The 17,387-nt window shown below is 51.8% G+C and overlaps 1 protein-coding gene across 1 annotated transcript; it reads right to left on the reverse strand.

Moving 5' to 3' along the window:
* Positions 1-1,321: 1,321 nt before the first annotated feature.
* On the reverse strand, positions 1,322-16,375 carry CCDC167 (coiled-coil domain containing 167). The gene is made up of 4 exons (XM_001495418.7): positions 16,233-16,375; positions 3,397-3,491; positions 3,149-3,201; positions 1,322-1,673 (listed from the first exon to the last, which is right to left on the reverse strand). The coding sequence occupies exons 1-4, from the start codon at positions 16,272-16,274 to the stop codon at positions 1,570-1,572; spliced, it is 294 nt and encodes a 97-aa protein (XP_001495468.1). The 5' UTR covers positions 16,275-16,375; the 3' UTR covers positions 1,322-1,569.
* Positions 16,376-17,387: the final 1,012 nt, after the last annotated feature.

Here is a 17,387-nt window from a genome sequence, read left to right on the forward strand (position 1 = left end):
GGTGAAGGGGAGGAAGCTCTCCTTGAAGAGGGGAGAAAAGAGGGTTTGTTTAACCAGAGCCTTGTCCAAGCTCAGGGCTCCAGGGCTGCTGCTCGCTGCTCGGGAGGGAGCCCAAGGAAGAGTCGGGAAATTATGCAGCTCCTGTTAGAAGAGAATGAATGAACCTACAGCTCAGCAGGGCAGGGAGGTACCTTCCCCCTTAAATAAATCACACAGCTTACTCCGTGGTGGTACTGTGACAATCCAGGATCAGTCTGTGTGACTAAAATAACAGAGGCGTCAGACCAATTAGTGTCACTAGACTCGGGGGAGAGATGGTTTTGCTGACCCCTGGCCCGCCTCCCCTCTGTTCCATGGCTGCACTAGGGGAGGCACAAGGGGGTGGGGGCCGTGTAGGTGCTCATGGTGTTTCCCTGTCTGCTCCAGGCTGGAGTTTCTCACCAGTGCCATCACTCTGGTGCAGGTTTTCCCCGGGAGCCTGCCTACACTTTGCTTGGCTCCTTCACCCTGGCCCCAAGGGTCCTTCCTTGATGTTTCAGTCTTAGCTCCCAGGGCAACTCCTTTCCTTGTTTTTTACTTAATTGGAATAATCTCAGCACCCAAGCCCTTCATCCTTTTGGTTGCTCTACTCTGCTCTTCCTTGCCCCATCCTTCCACTGCCAACCCTCCTGGCCCCTGTGCTTAGAGTAGATAGAGTTGGGGGGTGTGCTCAGGGGCAGCAAGTGATGTCTCTGGTTGCTCCTCCTGCCTCCCACTCCGATCAGCCCAGCCCCTACTGCTTCTCCTTGCAAACCCTGCCTCATTTACTGGCCACTGTCACCATAAGTCTGTCTGGTCATTACAGTGACTCTTGCTGCCCACTCGCTCTGCCAGGCCTCACCAGCCCTGCCTGCCTCTTGAAGATGGATTAACTCCTCACTCCTATGGGACTGCCACAGGACCATTTCAAGTCCCCAAGTTGCCCTTGTCTGCACAGGCTGCATTTTGTCTGCCATAATTACAGGCAGTGGCACTCAGTGGAGGGCAAGACAGTGTGCTTGGTGGGGGTGGTAGACAAGTGGTACAACGTCTGCCTCTCGGCCCCAGCAATGCCCCAGCCCTGAAAATGGCTCCCAGCATAGTTTTGGCTTGGCAAGTGCTTCTTGCCACCTCCTTATTCCTCACTTAAGCTGGGGGCTCACCTTCACAGCCCTCCTTCTCCCTTCTTTGTGAGTTCTAAACCAAGAGCTTTCTCTCGAACATTTCTTCCTTCATTCCTGATTGCCACCCCCACCGCCCCCCAGCTGCAGTCAGACCATGACATTTACTCAGCAGACAGGAACAGCGTGGATGTTCTTTATTGCCATTCCCTTGGGCTAAGGGAGGGGCCAGCACACAGTCCTTCTGGAGACCCAGGCCCCATAGCAGGACCAGGAGGCAAGAGGGGCTGGGCTGACGGGAAGCCTTGCTCCAGTGTCTGGGTCTGGGAGAAATGCCCCTGTACCTTGGTCCTCCTAAGGCTTGAAGGGCCTGCTTGGTAGTGACCAGGGAGCTGAGGGGAAGCGTGTGCTGACTGGAGAAATCTCAGGCTCACATGGTCCAGTAGGTGTAGACAAGGGTCAAGAGGACGAAGATGGCCACAGACAGAAGCATGTTTTTCCGGTTCTCCTGCCGAAGCAACTTGAGCTCCTTCTCTGGGAGGAAACAGGGTGGTAGACAGGTAGGTTGGGCTCATCTGCCTTCTCCTCTCCCACCAATGGGTACACACAGTGCTGAGGGCAGGTGTTCCTTCCCAGCCACTTCCTTATTCATAAAAATGGCTCTGTCTTTGATCTGCCTAGATCCTCACAACCTTTTGGCTACAGATCCCTGTCCAAAAATGTCCGAACACCCAATGCTGCTCAACCACTTTTCTTCAAATGCAGTTGAAGTTGAGGATGCAATATATGAAGGGGTCACCAAAAAGGCCACCCCTGAAAGCCAAGCTAGGTGGTGGTGTGGCATCACCAGGTGTGAGTCCTCTGACGTGTCACTGGTGGGCTCTGTGGTGCTCATCCTTCCAGGATGTCCCCTCTGGCCAACTAGGAACTCAGAGCAGCTGAGACCACCTTGGGCCTGACACTGGAGTAGGTGCAGGGTGGGGCCTCACCACCAGTGCTTCCAGTCCTGCCCTCTGCTGGATGCCCAGCTAAGCCGGAACTAGGGTTGCTAAGAGGAGGCAGTTTGTGCCCACAAGGTAGTTGGGCTCACCTCTAGAGGAAGCCAGTCCTGCTACTGTACAGCCACACTGTACCCAGTCATCCCCTTGTGTGACACGCAGGCGACTGGTGCTCTGAGGGCTAAACTGAGCAGCGATGCCGTGGTTTTGTGTGAAAATTGCTAGGCTTGAGGGAGAATGTATGTCCTACTCCTACTAGTGTGAGGGAGTGGGGAAATACCTACAGACCAGCTCTGGGCGGCCAGACTGAGCCCGTGGTGCAGGTAGATGTGCAGGTGTGTGTGTTTACAATATTGATTTAAACTGGTCCCTGTGGGAGGTTTCCTGCCATCTAGACTGTTCTGGAGCTGATTCTTGGCCAGGTCTGGCCCTCAGGGAGAGAATGACAGACAACTCTGAGGAGCCTCTGCAGATTATTTCCCCACCCAGGCTGTGGGGTTGGTGTGGATCCAGCAGCCTCCCTCCAGCTCCATGTCCTGCCTGGGCTCTACCTTGCTCTGCCCCCAGCGCCCAGAAGGTGGCAGCATTGCTCCACCCACAGTAGCCCTTGTACCCCCGCACCCAAATGGGAGGTTCATCCTTCTTCACTCTGGCCTCTCCAGTCCCCACTCCCATCGCAGAGTTTTCATGGGAGGGAGTGGAGGTTTGGGAGGAGGGGGCAGGGAGGACAGACCTCCCAAGCCAGGGTGGATGTGGGAGTCTCTTCTGGACTCGGCTCAGCTACAGCCATATGCCTTCATCCCACAGGCTCTCCATCTCCCTTGAAACAAAGGAACGAACCTGCTCTTCTTCCAGGCTGCTAGGCCTACAGTGGGTTCCTGCATCCTCCTAGGGGCTGCTCCCTCTTGAAGAACCTCCCTGATCCCCACGACCTTGTGGGCTCCCTGGGCGTCTGCCCCTCCTGACCCTGGGACTAGGGAGTAGGGCTGGGAGCGGAAGGCCCTTTCTTACCATAGTTGGAGGCTTTGTTCATCAGGCTGTTCTTCTCCCTCTCCAGAGACCTCCTGTGAGCAGGAAGGAGTTCTATGGCTCAAGCCCTTTTCCTTCTTTCCACCTGAGGGGCAGCTGGCACACCAGGGCAGGCTGGACAAGGGCCCAGGTCTCCAGTGGCGGGGGTAGGAAGGGGGGGATGGAAGCTCAGGGCCAAGGCTCCAGGATATATGTGAGGGGCCAGAGGAGGGTGGGGGCAGGAGCATTACCTGGCCTCTGGGCTCAGCTCGGCCCCATGGAGCCTAGAGTTCACAGCTTCCAGGGCTCTCTGACATTGCGACAGCTTCTCCTCCAGCCCATCGATCTGAAACATACGGCATGCCCAGCAGAGATGGGCAGCAGAGCTTTTCAATCTCAAAACAGTTGGGATCCGGGGATGGGGAGGAGGGAGCCTTTAGGAGGCTTCTCGGACAGCCCCTGCTCCGCCCAGCATCACTGTTTTGCCGTCCTCTACCTCCTCCTGTTGCAGCCTGGGCCCCACTGGAAATGGCTATGGGTGTTGCTCAGGTCCTCACAGTTGCCCTGACCCTCCCAGTAAAGCATGGGTTGGGGACAGATAGGAGCAGCCCCTCAGTCAGCTGTCTCCCCAGCACACACCCCAGTTGGAGCACAAACAGGAGCAAGCAGAGCTCCGAGCGTGTAGGCGCGCGCCACACAGGCCTGTCATAGAAAGAAACGAGATGCTGCGGGAGGCTCTGCCTTTCCACGGCACTCCACAGTGTGGGGCAGTGATTAGACATCTGGGGGCCAAAGGACAGAAGAACTTTTTGCATTGACACACTTATCTTAAAGTAGTCTAAGTTGTAAAAATATACATTTTTCCATGAGAATCAATAAAAATTAGTATAAAAAATGCAGCTGAAAAACACTTCTAGTTCTTTTTGACTTGATTCTTGTGCAAAAACATTGCCCATCATCAAGGTAGCTGTAACAGGTGGGGCAAAATAGCTAAGCTCCTGAAAGACTGCTTGCCAGAGAGATCAGTTCCCCCATTTGTTTTGATCACAGTTTCAGAGATGTGTTCTTGGGGAAACCATTTGAGTTGTGGGAAAATATTCTGTAAAATACTAGACTGGATCATCCAAAAGTGGGTCCTGGTATCACACATTTGGCTGTGAAAGTTCATCTGTCTGTCCATCTGTCTCCACGTCTGTCTGATTGGCCACCTCTCTGGGCCTGCTCTGCTTGCACCTCTGCCCTGCTGGCGGAAGCCTAGATTTCAGCGGGTGGGAAGGTTCAGAGGGCCTTGTGTCCCTCACAGCGGCTGACAACAGTGCCTTGGGTCCCCATAATACTCGATTTTCCATCTGACTTTATTCATTCTCACCACATCCCTGGGAGCAATAGCAAATGTGACCTTTATTTCACAAATGGGAGAACAGGCCCCCAAATGGAATAACTTTTCTGAGGGGTGAGAGTGGAGTACCCCTCTCCTTATAGGTCTCAGCTGATTCTCTGCTCCATTCCCTTCTGGAGTAGCCCCTGCAGAGACTGCAATCAATGACTGCAAGTATGAATCCCAGAGTCCCAGGCAGGTGTTCTGGGGCCAGTGTCAGGAGAATTGCACTTGAAGTCTCTGGGCCTTCTGCCCCCTCTCCCTGGCCAGTACCCATCCTGGCCACCTCTGGGTCAGCCACTTTCCCTCATCCCAGTGCCCTCCCCAAATGACACACCATCTCTCCCCTTCCCTGCAGCCCCAGCCCACTGCCAACTCCAGCGCTGGAAGCCAGGCCCTGTGGGAGGGAGTAACTGCAGAGCCTTGAGTTAATTGCCTGGTTAATTGTGGCATTTCCCTGCTAATGGGCACCAAAGGGAGGGCTGTCCTGGGAACAGGAGCTGGGGCCTGTACCTGGGGAGGCCAAAGCCTGTCCTGGAACCTGTGCTGTAGAGAAATGAACACTGGGGAGCCAGGCTCAGGGAACAGCAACAGCCTGATGCCACTGTTCGTGGAGCCAAACTGGGAGGACCAGGTGTTTCAGGCCACCATGTGGCCCACCCTTCACAGCAGCACCCCCAACACACAGCCCAGCCCCTCAGCACCCTTAGACTTGCTGTTTCCATCCATGGTACAGAAACCACAATCAGGGTACCAAATGCTATACTGGGTCCCAAACAAAGGGTAATTCTTAAAGCTCTCCCTCCTCCATAAGGCCTTCTCTGCTGCCCTTGGCTGGAAGGGTACTGCTTCCTTCCCCTGGCAAATTAATCAGGCCTCCTCTCATGAGGCTGAGTGCACACTGTCATCCTAGCTATGGATGTCCAAACCTCATCTTCCCAAACTCTGGGAGCCCCCAGGGCAGACAGTATAAACCTGCAGCCCGGGGGTCACGTCTAGCCCAGATTGGCTCATTCCACTTATGTGACTGCCTGGCCTCTAAGGATGCCTGACTTTGGCACTCCTGTCCTAGAAGGCATGGTGGCCATCAGTCTTCTCTTTGTGGCCATCACAAGGCCTGGCCAGCTGCAGTCTTTGTGGTTGTAGCCATGGAGGAATGGGTAGGGCTGGGTGTGGGGCCAAGGGGCTGGGGATGGATTTAGGCCTCATGTAGCAACTGGAGTCTGAAACACTCCCCGTGTGTTCACAGAACCTGGAAGCAGCTAGGAGGAGAAGTAACTACACATGCACACAGATTACGTACTTTGTGGATTACCCAATGCAAGTCTTAGTCCTAGGTTAGATTTCTCCCTGTCACCCCTTGGGCCAGGCCCTGCTTTGCATGTCATTCTGGAAGCAAGTTGGGGATTTCCAACCCTAAACACTTCTGAAAGGCTACCAGGTGCCCGAACAAGTGGTAATTGGCTCAGAGCAAGGCCAGGAACTCATGCTAAGCAAAATCTTTAAATCGAGGTTGGCAAACCCCAAGTGGCCAAGCCAGTCTGCTGTCACGCTCTGGGCAGGGCCTGCAGAGCTGGCAGTCGGAGGCCTTTATCTGAACAAGCCCAATTTATCTGCAGTTCCACTGAATATCCCCACTTTCATTTACCACTTTTTAATGAGGCTTAAATGGACGAACACAAATCAAGGTTTTAGGGACTCAAGCTCTAACCTCCCTCTATGAATATTTATGTCCTGCTGACAGCTCTCTCTGATTCCCTTCTAAATAGCAAGTTCCCTTCTTTATAACCCAGCTGCTTGATGTGGGCTGAGTGAGGAGAGGCTGAGACTGTCAGGAGGCTCTTCCGTAGGTCACAGACCCATCCTCAGAAGGTGACCCCGCCTGCAGTCAAACACCCTGCAGCATTTGCTGAGGCGGAAGCCAGCTCTTGGGCAGCTGTAACAATGGGTACAAAGATTCCAGGTGAGCTCCTGGCTGCAGAGAAGGCAGGGAGGGTCATGAAGCATCTTTTAGTTGTGACTGGGGTCAAGAGTGGCGACTACAGAGTGAAGCTGGCTCAGTAAGATGGGCCCAGAAATGGGGGAGAGGACTCAGAAAGCGGGCCTTAAAGGAAGCTCCTAGTTGGATTTTCAGTCAACTCTCAATGACATGCACATGCATTATATACTTTGTGGATTCCCCAGTGCAAATATATAGTCCTTGGTTAGCTTTCTCTCTGCCACCAGGCTAAAAGCAATGGAGGACAAGATAGCCAGGACCAGGAGAGAAGGCAGGGGTTAGGACCAGAATAAGGAGACAAATGTCAAGAAGATTCTAGAAGCATACGGGTCAGAGCTGAGCAAACAGTTGGGAGCCAAATGCCTAGAAGCCTGAAATCGTGGGTCCTGAAAAGTGGTAGTAAGGAGTGTGGGCTCTAATCAGGTGCTCAGCTTGCCGCTCACTTGCCGATATCTAGGTGACTTCCTTAATTCGGTGCCTCAGTTTACTCACGTGTAAAACAAAGATAATAATGTTTCATATTTCAAAGAGTTGTTAGGATGATATGAGGCAATATGTGTAGTAAGGTGCTTAGAAGAGTGCCTAAGACATAGTAAGAGTTCAGTAAATGCTATCGTTATCAGAGAAGGTTTTCACTGGATCTTTGTGGAATAAAAAGAAAACTGAGTTAATTTGTGGCAAGAGAAAGAGGTAGAAGTGAGGGTGTGCGATGGACAGAAATCTCCATTGGTCACTGGCTGGCAGCGGTGGGAAGAGGAGCCCCTTTGGCTCGGATACGGCCATCTGAGTCTATGGAGGGATTCAGTGGCGGGGTCGGGAAGGGGGCTGCAGGATCAACCATCAGAACAGCAACCCCTCTACAGGCCAGTGCATCTAGCTGGCTCAGGACCCAGCATGCTGGGAACCTCATGATCCTGCCCGGAGATGAAGCCCGCTGGTCTGGAACCAGCACCAAATTGTAGAGGCTGGGCCTGGTGGAACCCGAGGATGAGAGGCCTAGAGCAGTGTCCAAGGGCAGAACAGACTCATGTGTGGTCTGGGCACCAGTGGGCATCTGAGGATACCTGGAACAGCAAGTGGAGCCTAGCAGTTGGAGACTGGATTCAGCCACACCATAGCTCTACGGGGCCTGGCATCCAGCTAAGCTGGGAGCAGGAATGCAAAGTCCTAGGACTAAGGCAGAAAGAGGCCCCATCAAAGAGATCGGACCAACTCCAATGGGAGGAGAAGGTTATACTCTGGAGGCCAGGAGGCTGCCAGGACTCTTGCCTGACAGGCCAGACAGAGGATCAATTGGCAGGAAGAACGTGGCTGGCCTGAGACTGGCTCAGGTGCCAGGACTTTCCTGGAGCTGTAGTGGGCAATACTGCTGGCTGTGACTGTGACAGGCAAATAGGAACAGCCAAGGTGGGCACTGACACAGGGCACTCATTCAGGCAGTGCAGGGGCAGAGAGTGGATGCCGGTGGTGCACAATGTTAGGAAATGTCCCTGCATTCTGTTTATATTCACAAGACCAAGTGTCTGTTTTTATGCAGGGTAAAAGAACATCGTGTCTGAGTCACTGAGATGACAGTCAGTAGGTGAAACACAGCTACGAAGGGACCCAAGGAAGTCAGAAAGGCAGTGGTGTGAGCTCCCTCTAAGTTAGCAAACTGTGCCTCTGGAAGCTCACAGTGCTGAGGACCTGGTAGGTTTTGTGTAAATCTGTTGTGCAAGCAGTTCAGGGGACCGAGAAGTAGGTGGTGAGCATGCAGGGTGTCCTGGTGGGAAAGTCTGTTCTTGACCCTGAGACCAGCAGCGGCTAAAGCCTGCCCATGGGGACTGCTCGTCCGAGCCCAGGCAGGGAAGACGCAGAGCATTAGGGAAGAAGGGAGGAGGAAAAGGAGGGAGAGAGAGGTTTCTAAGGTAGGGAGTGCGAAGGAGCACCCCTCAAGGAGGAGGAAGTGAAAGGTGCCAGGGGAGGCCCTGGAGACTGGGTCCAGGACGTCTGTACTCGAACAGGAAAGGCCCAGGAGGGATTCCACCACAGTAAAGATGAGATCTGCTGCCTTTCTTAGCTGAGCACAGACTGGGGAATCGGGGCCTGGTGGGCAGCTTTGAGTGGGCAGAGGAGCAGGCTCAGTGAAGAGAAGTATAAGACCGAGGATTCTCCACAGAGGTGGGGATGCTTCCTGCAGAAGAATGTGAAGATCTGAAGTCAGCCCAGCGTCAAGGTGGGCAGAGGCCTGAACCCAGCCAAGCAGGGCCATCGCTCCTGCTGGTAGGTACCAAGGGAAGAAAGGGCTTCTTCGTTTCCAGTCATCGGGGCAGAGACTCTTCCGTGACCTTCCCCGAGGGCCCCGCCCTCAGATGCAGCTCTGAGTGCTGTGTGCTGCAAGGTGCTCCACTAGCACATCAGCAGCCCCGAGCCAGCTAAGCAAAATCCCCTCTGCCACCTGACTTGGGGAATAACACCTTATCCTTGGAGCTTTAGGGATGTCTCCCTGGGGTCCTATACACCATAAAACTACTGTGTTAAGAGAAACTAAAATTCTCTGAAATCCCCATGAGGCATCTTTTCAGGAGTATGGAGCCTCCTGGAATTGAAGCCCTGAATGAGGCCTCTTCGGGGGCAGGAACGGGAGTACCAGCTCACATACAGATAACTGCCCAGCACACTGGTCAGGTCAGGCCCCAGGAGGGCCAGCTCCAGGTGGTGGCTGCTGCTGCAGGAGGCCTCACTTGAAACTTTTATTCTGCCAACAAGAACGAGGCACAGGCTGTCGCTCTCCTCGTGAAGGTGGCTGAATGGCGCTCCCACAAGCACTGGACAGCCTGGGAGGGGGCTCTCCGCACTCCCTAAGGAGCCACTGTCTAGGCCCAGACTTTCTTCTGGGAAAGGGCAGAAGGCACCGCAGGGCTGGGCTGTGGTTCACACAGCCCTCTCTGCTTTCTGGTTTAGGAAGTCGTTTCTGGTCCTGCTGGTCTTGATCTCAGGAGCTTCTGCCCTCGAGTGACAGAAGTTGCTGAAATGGGTTAACCTCAGGAGTCAGGCAGTGGTCATGGGGCAGAGCCTCCACCTGCCTGGCCAGGTCCTTGCTGGGCACCAAGACCTAATACAGAGCATGGTGTTGGGGTATCTGAGTCCAACTCAAATCACGGAGTTCCATGTGTCTGGATGGCGCGGCATGAGTCAAAGCAGCCTCCGGAAGTCAAAAGTCCATACAAAACTAGACCACAACAATCCCAGTAGCAGCCAACACTTCTGTAGCACGCACTATGCCAGGCACTGTAGTCAGCGCTTCCACTGAGGCACAGAGCGCTCACCATAACCCCATGACGGGAGCAGCAGGATCAGTATCCACCGTTTTGCAGATGAGGAAACCTGGGCCATGGAGATGAAGTAATTTGTCCAGGGTCACACAGCCAGCACAGGGGGGAGCTGGGCAGTCCAACTGTGTGCTATTAGCCACCAGCCCGCATCGAGAAAGCAGAGAAGCACCAGCTCCGAACCGCTCTCAGTTCCTGGGTCCACCTCCACTCCTACGCCCTGGGCTAGGCAGACTGTGGGCAGCTTCGGGTATGCCACCCAATGTCTCCATCCACTCTGCAGAGAAGGCACTGGCCCAGTTTTACAGAGAAGCAAGATCCCTGCCTAAGGTCGTGTAATTGGGAGGTGGCAGAACTGGGGTCTGAATCTGGGGTTTTCTGCTTCAGAGCTTATGTTCTTTCCACCACTTCAAGCTCTTTCTCCAAAATCCGTCATGAAAACATTCATGACAAAGAAGGGTTCTGTGGTACTAAGCTATTCCACATCCCAGTTGAAGCCCATCTAAGCTTGCTGATTTGGCTCCAACAGATTCTCGACTCTGAATAATCTTGTACAAGGGCTTTGCTTGGTCTCTGTTCACGTAGTAACCGATACTCCCCATGAGGGAAGGACCTGATTGAAATCTGTTTGCTTGGAGACAGTGAGACAGGAACATTGAAGACAATTACCCTCCCACTCCCAGCTTCACAAACATCCCAGGCACCATCCCCCAAATTACCTAAAACAAAAGCACCCTGCAAAATTCCCAAAACAGATCCAGTTTCTAGAACGAAAAAGGTGGGCTAGCTGGCCCTGATAAGCCCTTCATTCCCCAATGGGTATCAAAGCCTTTCTATTCACTTGCTAATTCACAGCCCAGAGAGTGGCGTCAGCTGTTTCATCTTCAGCCCCAGCAGCCTGGGAACTGGATTTCTTGAAATCCACTCATTTTCACATGTCAGGGAGGCCCCAGGACGTTTATTATAATGGGTAAAGAAGCCAGAACGCCTGGCCTGCCCAGATGGTCTCTGGCAAGAGCGCTGGGGCTTTCCATCTGGGGCCTTCAGGCCACATAGCCAAGTTACACGGGCGTCACAGGCCTCAGTTTTCCAGATGACCAGCCTCAAACCCCAAAGGGCTGATTACTCTGACACAGCTTAAGGGGTGTTTCCCTGTGGGGGCAGAAAACAAACCTGTGCCCATGGCTCCCCAAACCCTCAGGCCCTGTGAGAAGTTCCTCTCTGGGGCCGAGCAGATGAAGACGGTAAACCTTCCCAGTTTTTAATCAATGAACAATTTTCAGGAAAAGCAGAGAGCCAAGGGGCTTGTCTTTCCTCTGGGGAGTCACCCCTGCCCCAGGTCAGGAACATGAGGGCCGTGCTGAGGCCCATGCAACCCCAAGACATTCTGGCATGCTGAGCAGCTCTGTGAGCAGAGGCACGGCCGTCCTTGCCTGAAGCCTTCAGCTGTCCCTGGGCCAGAACGTTGTTTGGGGTTTGTTTTCTCTTCTTCCCCCAATATATATTTTTTGATAAATTAGCAAAAGCTTCTTCATCGCTGAAAGGCTCAAAGCACTTTTCAAGAACTGGCATCCATCCCGTGCCTTATGAATTCATTAATTAAGATGCTGGCAAACAGCCACTCCACACATGCTGACATCCTGCTGCGTTAGGTAATGAGGTTTTAGTCTCCTGACCCCCGTCAAGTGGAGCGGAGCCAGACGCAAGCTGCTGAGAGAAATCACCTGCCCAATGGCGACCTGTCGCTTGAGCCTGGCGACAGGTGAGGCTCATTTAATGGTCAGTGGCCCTTGAACAGTCTCTGCATGCTGCGAGCCTTTCTGCCAGCCCCTGGCCGGGCAGCTCCCCAGCAAGGTGGCATCCCGTCACCTGCCCCACTGTGGCCACCTAACCTATGACTGGCAAACCACTCAACGGGGCCCAGATGTCAGGGGTGAAGGTTCAAGTGCCTCCTCCAGCCACTCAAGCCAATTCCTAAGTATTTATTGACAATCCACTAAAGCTGCTTCTATGCCCTGTCTCAGACCACTGCTAGTTCCCCTCGGCCTTGTGCATGGCCTGTTCCAGAAGTGAGCCTGTCTCCATCCACACTTTGTGCTGCTGTCCTTAGGGAGCTAACAGCAGCGGCCGACACGAAACAAACTGTCCTTTCCTCCTGGTGCTCATCACGCCTAAGCCATTTTCTCCCCTTGACCTACGACCTCTCCTTAATCGTCACTGATCCAGGCCTCTTTTTCTGATAAGGATTCCAGTGAATTTTAAATGACTCCCATTAACTTTTACTCCTTATAGCAGATATTATTAGATGGCCAATACACCATCAATTCCCAACCCCTCCTCCTTTGCCTCCCTCTGCCTTATAGATGTTAGAAAAGCTCACCAGATGCTTTCCAAGCCTCACTGCAGCTAGGGATGGTCATGACCCAGTTCTGGCCATTGAGATGTACCAGAAGTCAGCTAGGAGACTCCTGGGAAAGCTTATACTTTGCTGATAAAAAGGACCAAGAGTGCTGTATTTCCTTTCTCCTTCTTCCTGACTTAAAGTTGGATATGATGACTGGAGCTGTGGCAGCTATCTTGTGACTAAGAGGAAACAGCTAAGAGAATGCAGCAATACCAGCCCTGACATAGCTGGGCTTTTGAACCAATGCCAGTAGCCACCTACCTCCAAATTTCTTGTTATGGGAATATAAGTATACTCCTAGTTGCTTAGGTCACTGAGGCCAGTTTTCTGTAACTTGTAGCCAAAAGCTTTCCAAACGGATACATTTTTGTCCTTTTTAACCAAGGGACCAGATTTAACCAAGTTATCTCCTTTAAGATGTCAGCTAAGACATTGCACATGTGTTAACTTAAAACCAACTGGCTTTTGAAACATCTAAAGACACCAAATTGAATGGGCCAGCTGTGAAAGAAAAGTACAATGACCACAGAACAGGTCATTACTATCAGAGATTAAAAAACGAAAACAGGTTTTACATCAGCCAAAATCCTATCAGTTTAGACTGAAATGCAACCTCTCCCTCAGCTAGAATTCTTCTATCAGGTTAGACTGAAATGCAACCTTCCCCTCCTCCCACACAACATTAAAATCAGTACCGGAGCTGGGGATTTCTCATCTGAACTGTAATTCTCTCTCGTTCTTCAGAATTAACTCTCAGAAGCTAAAACTCATAGCCAGTTTTTTCCAACTCAGAGATCTCACAAGGTGGCAAATGAGCTGGATAAAAAGGCCGTGAGAGAAGCCACGAGTGGAGGAGGCTGGGTGGTGCTTGGCTGTCCTGGGAGGTGACTGCCCGGTACAGCTGGCCCGGCCAACACTGGGGGTGAGCGCCGCCTGCTCAGTAATTGCTTCATTATAACAAGTGGAGACTGTTTGCAGGTGCTGAGATCACTCACTTGTGGGGGTTTTATTGCACTCATCAGATTAACAAACATTTTTGATTAAATCACCACTTCATTGGCTCTGAGCACACGACTTTTAATAAGAGGACAATATCTACTGCTACGGAGCATCAGTGCACATTCAATACTCAGATCCGCTGGGGGCAATGGAGCGACAAGGTGGGGAGACAGCCAGATGCCAAGCTTTTTCTAAGGCACACAGTTACAGATCTCAGATCTTAGCATATCCAAGTAGAGCCCAAGATGGCAAATGTAAACATCTATATTGGTATCAATAGGGGGAAAAAAATGGGCAAATGTGACCGGTAAAGGCACCAGGAGAGCACACGCCCCGCGCCCCTTAAAACCCATGTCAGCCAAACAAGACATCTGTGATCTGTATTTGGGCCACAGTGAACCTGTAACCCCTGGTGAAGCTCAAGTCCTTCACGTTACAGACGAGGAAACGAAAGTCTAAACAAGAGGGCTGACTTAGTCATGATGGGAGGCTGCAAAAGAACTACAAAGGCTACTAACGAGAAAGCTCTGTTCATTGATCATGCACCTGTGCCAGCACGTGCCAGGCACCTTCCACACAGCGTCTCATTCAGTCCTCAACACCACGCTGCGAGGTACGCTGCAATCTGCCGGGGAGCCCGCAGGCCGGCCACTAAAGCACACTGGCCCCTTCTTCCACAGTAAGGGTGCTGCAGCCGGGCACGCGGCCTCCTAGCCAACCAATGTGTTTCCCAGCTCCCCCGTGCAGTTAGGAGAGGCCTCACGTCAGCTCACATCTTTGCCAATGGAAAGTGGGCACTCCGGGCCAGGAGTGTGAAGACAGTGGGTGCTCTTCCTCCACTTTCTCTCTTTCCCTGCCCGTGGACACATCAATGGGGTGCGACCTGGTTTCATTCTTGAGCTGACAACAAGGCCCTGGGGGACGGCAGAGTCACAAGATGGAAGGAATATGGCAGACAGTCCTGGTACTCTAGACCAAGGGGTGGCCAAGTACAGCCTATGGGCCAAACACAGTCTACTGTCTGTTGTAAATAAAGTTTTATTGGAACACAGCCACACCCATTAATTTACATCCTGTCTACTTTTGTGCTAAGATAGCCCACCAAAGTATAGCTGATTCTCCTTATTCATGGTAGTTACGTTCTGTAAAGTTGCCACCAACAATGAATTAGCAAATACTGAACCAGGTTAGGTTCCTGTGAGCCTCTGATCACATTTTTATCAACTGATCAATACAAAAACTGGTTTTTTGTGTTTCTGTTTAAAGGGACCTTATTTAATACACATTGTTGACTCACTAACATTGAGCTCGCAGCCAACGGCACTACCACTCAGCCCTGAACAAAGCTTATGTCGCACGTATTTTCTCTGTGAGGCATGCACAGCCTTCCTGCACTGAGGAAAACGAGGCAGTACTTCAGCACTACACTCGAGGGCCACTTTGAACAGCAAAATCACCAACAAAAAGCACAAAAATGCAAAAAACATGGCCCTAAACAGACCACAAGAAGGACACATTTACAGTCTAAGAGCTGAAACAAGAAGACAGAGCATCGCCTTGTTCCTTCTTAGCTGGCTACGTGGGCCTCAGGTCATGGATATTTTCACGGCTTTGAGTTTGTGAATTACTGCAAAAGTGTCGCGAGTATTGATTTGGGGGTTACAAATACATTTTAGCAAGCAGGCAAATTCACAAATACAGAATCCACGGATAATGAGAATCAACTGCAATGTGGTTCCAACAGAGACCACACGGCCCACAAAGCCCAAAATATTTACCATGTGACCCTTTCAGACAATGTCTGCCAATCCCTGCTCTAGCCTGTTAGATAGAAAATAAACTGTCTTGTTCTTGAAGCCACTGCATTTTCCGGTTTCTCTGTTATAGCAGCTCGTCATGTCCTAATACCGGCTGTAAGGTCTATGGTCTTCTCACTACATAACGCCATCTCACTTTACCATCTGCATTCTTTTAGAAGGAGATTCACATTTCCACCAACCTTTTTTTCCTACCAAGTAGGCCAATATTTCTCAAGGGGTGGTGCTAAAACCTCCTGCATCAGCATGCGTGTGTGTAGATTGTTAAAAATGCACACCCACGTCCTACTGAAGGACTCAGGGTGGGGGAAATGCCAACTCTCCATTTTTAACAAGCCCTACAGATGAGTCTTAACCATTCTTAAGTTTCTTAGCCTGCATGCTCTAAGGGAGCTGCAACACGGGAGCCAAGATGCACTAGAAGGCAAATCAGCTGTGCTTGATTCTTGCTCCTCCACCACAGTCAACCCGGGCTCTCCCTGAAACCTCAGTTTCCTCATCTGTTAAGAATCGCACAGGCGTGTAGTGAGAATCCACTGAGAATGCAAATCCACTAGCATCCAGCAGTTGCTCCATATGCATCAGTGCTCTTTCCCTTCCACATGCGGTAATTTATTTTCAAGCTCTATGGGAACACCACCATTCCAGATTTCTCTACCAATTCCCACAGGTTCCCAAAGTAATTTTCAAACTACAAGCTTCAGGACTCCAGAGGAAAAATTTCCCATCTTAGGGGATATTTAAGCCACTAGTAACGTACCAAACAGTATGGTCTCCCTCACCTTTGGGGATCCCCTCATTCACAGGTCTCTACTCCTTTGGGGGCCCCCTCACCTCCGAGTGCCCGCCCCCTTTGGGTACTCTTATTTACACGTCTGCCCTCAGGGCCTCCTGATTTCCATGTCCCGCCCTCTTTGGGGCTCCCCTTCACCTCCATGTCTCTACCCCTCTGGCGGTCCCCTCACTTTCCGGCTCCCACCTCTGGCGCCCCCTCGGGCTCCCCAACCTCCGGGTGCCCCATGGGGCCCTCTCACGACCCTCGCGTCCCTCCCCCAAACCCGCGTCGCCTTCACTTCCTCCCCTCGGCTCCTCCTCCAACCTGCAGCGGGGCCGACCCCTTACTCCGCCGCCGGGAGAAGGCAACTAACCCTGCGGCCCACCCGCCACGGCTCCCCTCACCTCTAGAGCGACGCCCACATTCTCCCGCTTCTTTTTAGTCATGTTACTTGCCGGGAGCCCCAAGTCATTATTGGACGCGCCCACTGGTGGCACCACGCATGCGCAAATACTCGTGCTTCTCCCTCATTGGTCGCCGAGGCGGCGGGCTGTGGGTGGTCCGGGAGGGACAAGGACCCGCCCAGGGGTGGGGCTTCTCCTTGTTTACTAATTCAAAGCCAGTTTACAGCACTGAGAGTGTTTTTTTTCACCCCATCTTCTGTGCCGTCCATCCTTTTAGTGACCACCCTGCCCAGTTTGAGACCTACCCCCAACCCCCCCGCATTCAAATTCTCTCCAACCTTCAAGGCCCATCCTGAAGCGCTGCTCCCCCAGGAAGCCCTGCCTTGAGCCCCTTGGCCTTTCGGGATCTGATGATGACCTTCTGTTGCTATTCCTCCTTTTTGTCTTGTATTCTTACTCATTTTTCTTGTTTCACTGTAAGGACAGCCTGCAAACATGACAGAAAACTTATAAATGAAAAACAGCATCCATCATCCTACCACTCTGAACACAGTTCCTATGTTTGTTTCCGTGTATTCCCTTCCAGGCTGGGTCTCAGACGTAGTATCTCATCCTGTTTTAATCCTACCGTACAGTACACTGTGGAGCCAGCCCTTCAAAATATTTTCTTTTTTTTCAAAAGATTGACACCTGAGCTAACATCTGTTGCCAATCTTTGTTTTTTCTTTTTCTTCTTCTCCCCAAACTGCCCTAGTTGTATATTCTAGTTGCACGTCCTTCTAGTTGTGCCATGTCGGATGCCACATCAGCATGGCTTGATGAGCGGTGCCATGTCTGAGCCCAGGATCCAAACCAGCGAAACCCTGGGCCACTGCAGCGGAGTATGTGAACTCAACCACTCGGCCACAGGGCCAGCCCCCATCAAAATGTTTGACTGTGACTCCCTGATAAAAAATATTCATTTGTATTATGGCCCATTGCCCGTATAACCAAAACCAAAGTTTCCTGATAAACACCTTTACCACCACCTATGATGCACTCTGATATTTTCTATTCTAGCCTTTTTCATTAAAAAGAGAAAAAGTTGGTGGCAGGAGACTTATTAAGTTTATTTCATGACCTATTAATGGATATTGAACTGCAATTTGAAAAACA

The sequence above is a fragment of the Equus caballus genome, chromosome 20 (assembly GCF_041296265.1).
Source record: "Equus caballus isolate H_3958 breed thoroughbred chromosome 20, TB-T2T, whole genome shotgun sequence".
NCBI lineage: Eukaryota > Metazoa > Chordata > Mammalia > Perissodactyla > Equidae > Equus > Equus caballus.

What these genes read in the sequence shown, in the direction of transcription:
- CCDC167 (XM_001495418.7), bottom strand. Translation starts at nt 16,274, where the DNA reads ATGACTAAAAAGAAGCGGGAGAATGTGGGCGTCGCTCTAGAG. An exon ending in GAGCTGAGCCCAGAGGCCAG is followed by an intron (nt 3,202 to 3,396) that starts GTAATGCTCCTG and finishes TCCTGCTCACAG; the next exon opens with GAGGTCTCTGGAGAGGGAGA. An exon ending in GAACAAAGCCTCCAACTATG is followed by an intron (nt 1,674 to 3,148) that starts GTAAGAAAGGGC and finishes GTTTCCTCCCAG; the next exon opens with AGAAGGAGCTCAAGTTGCTT.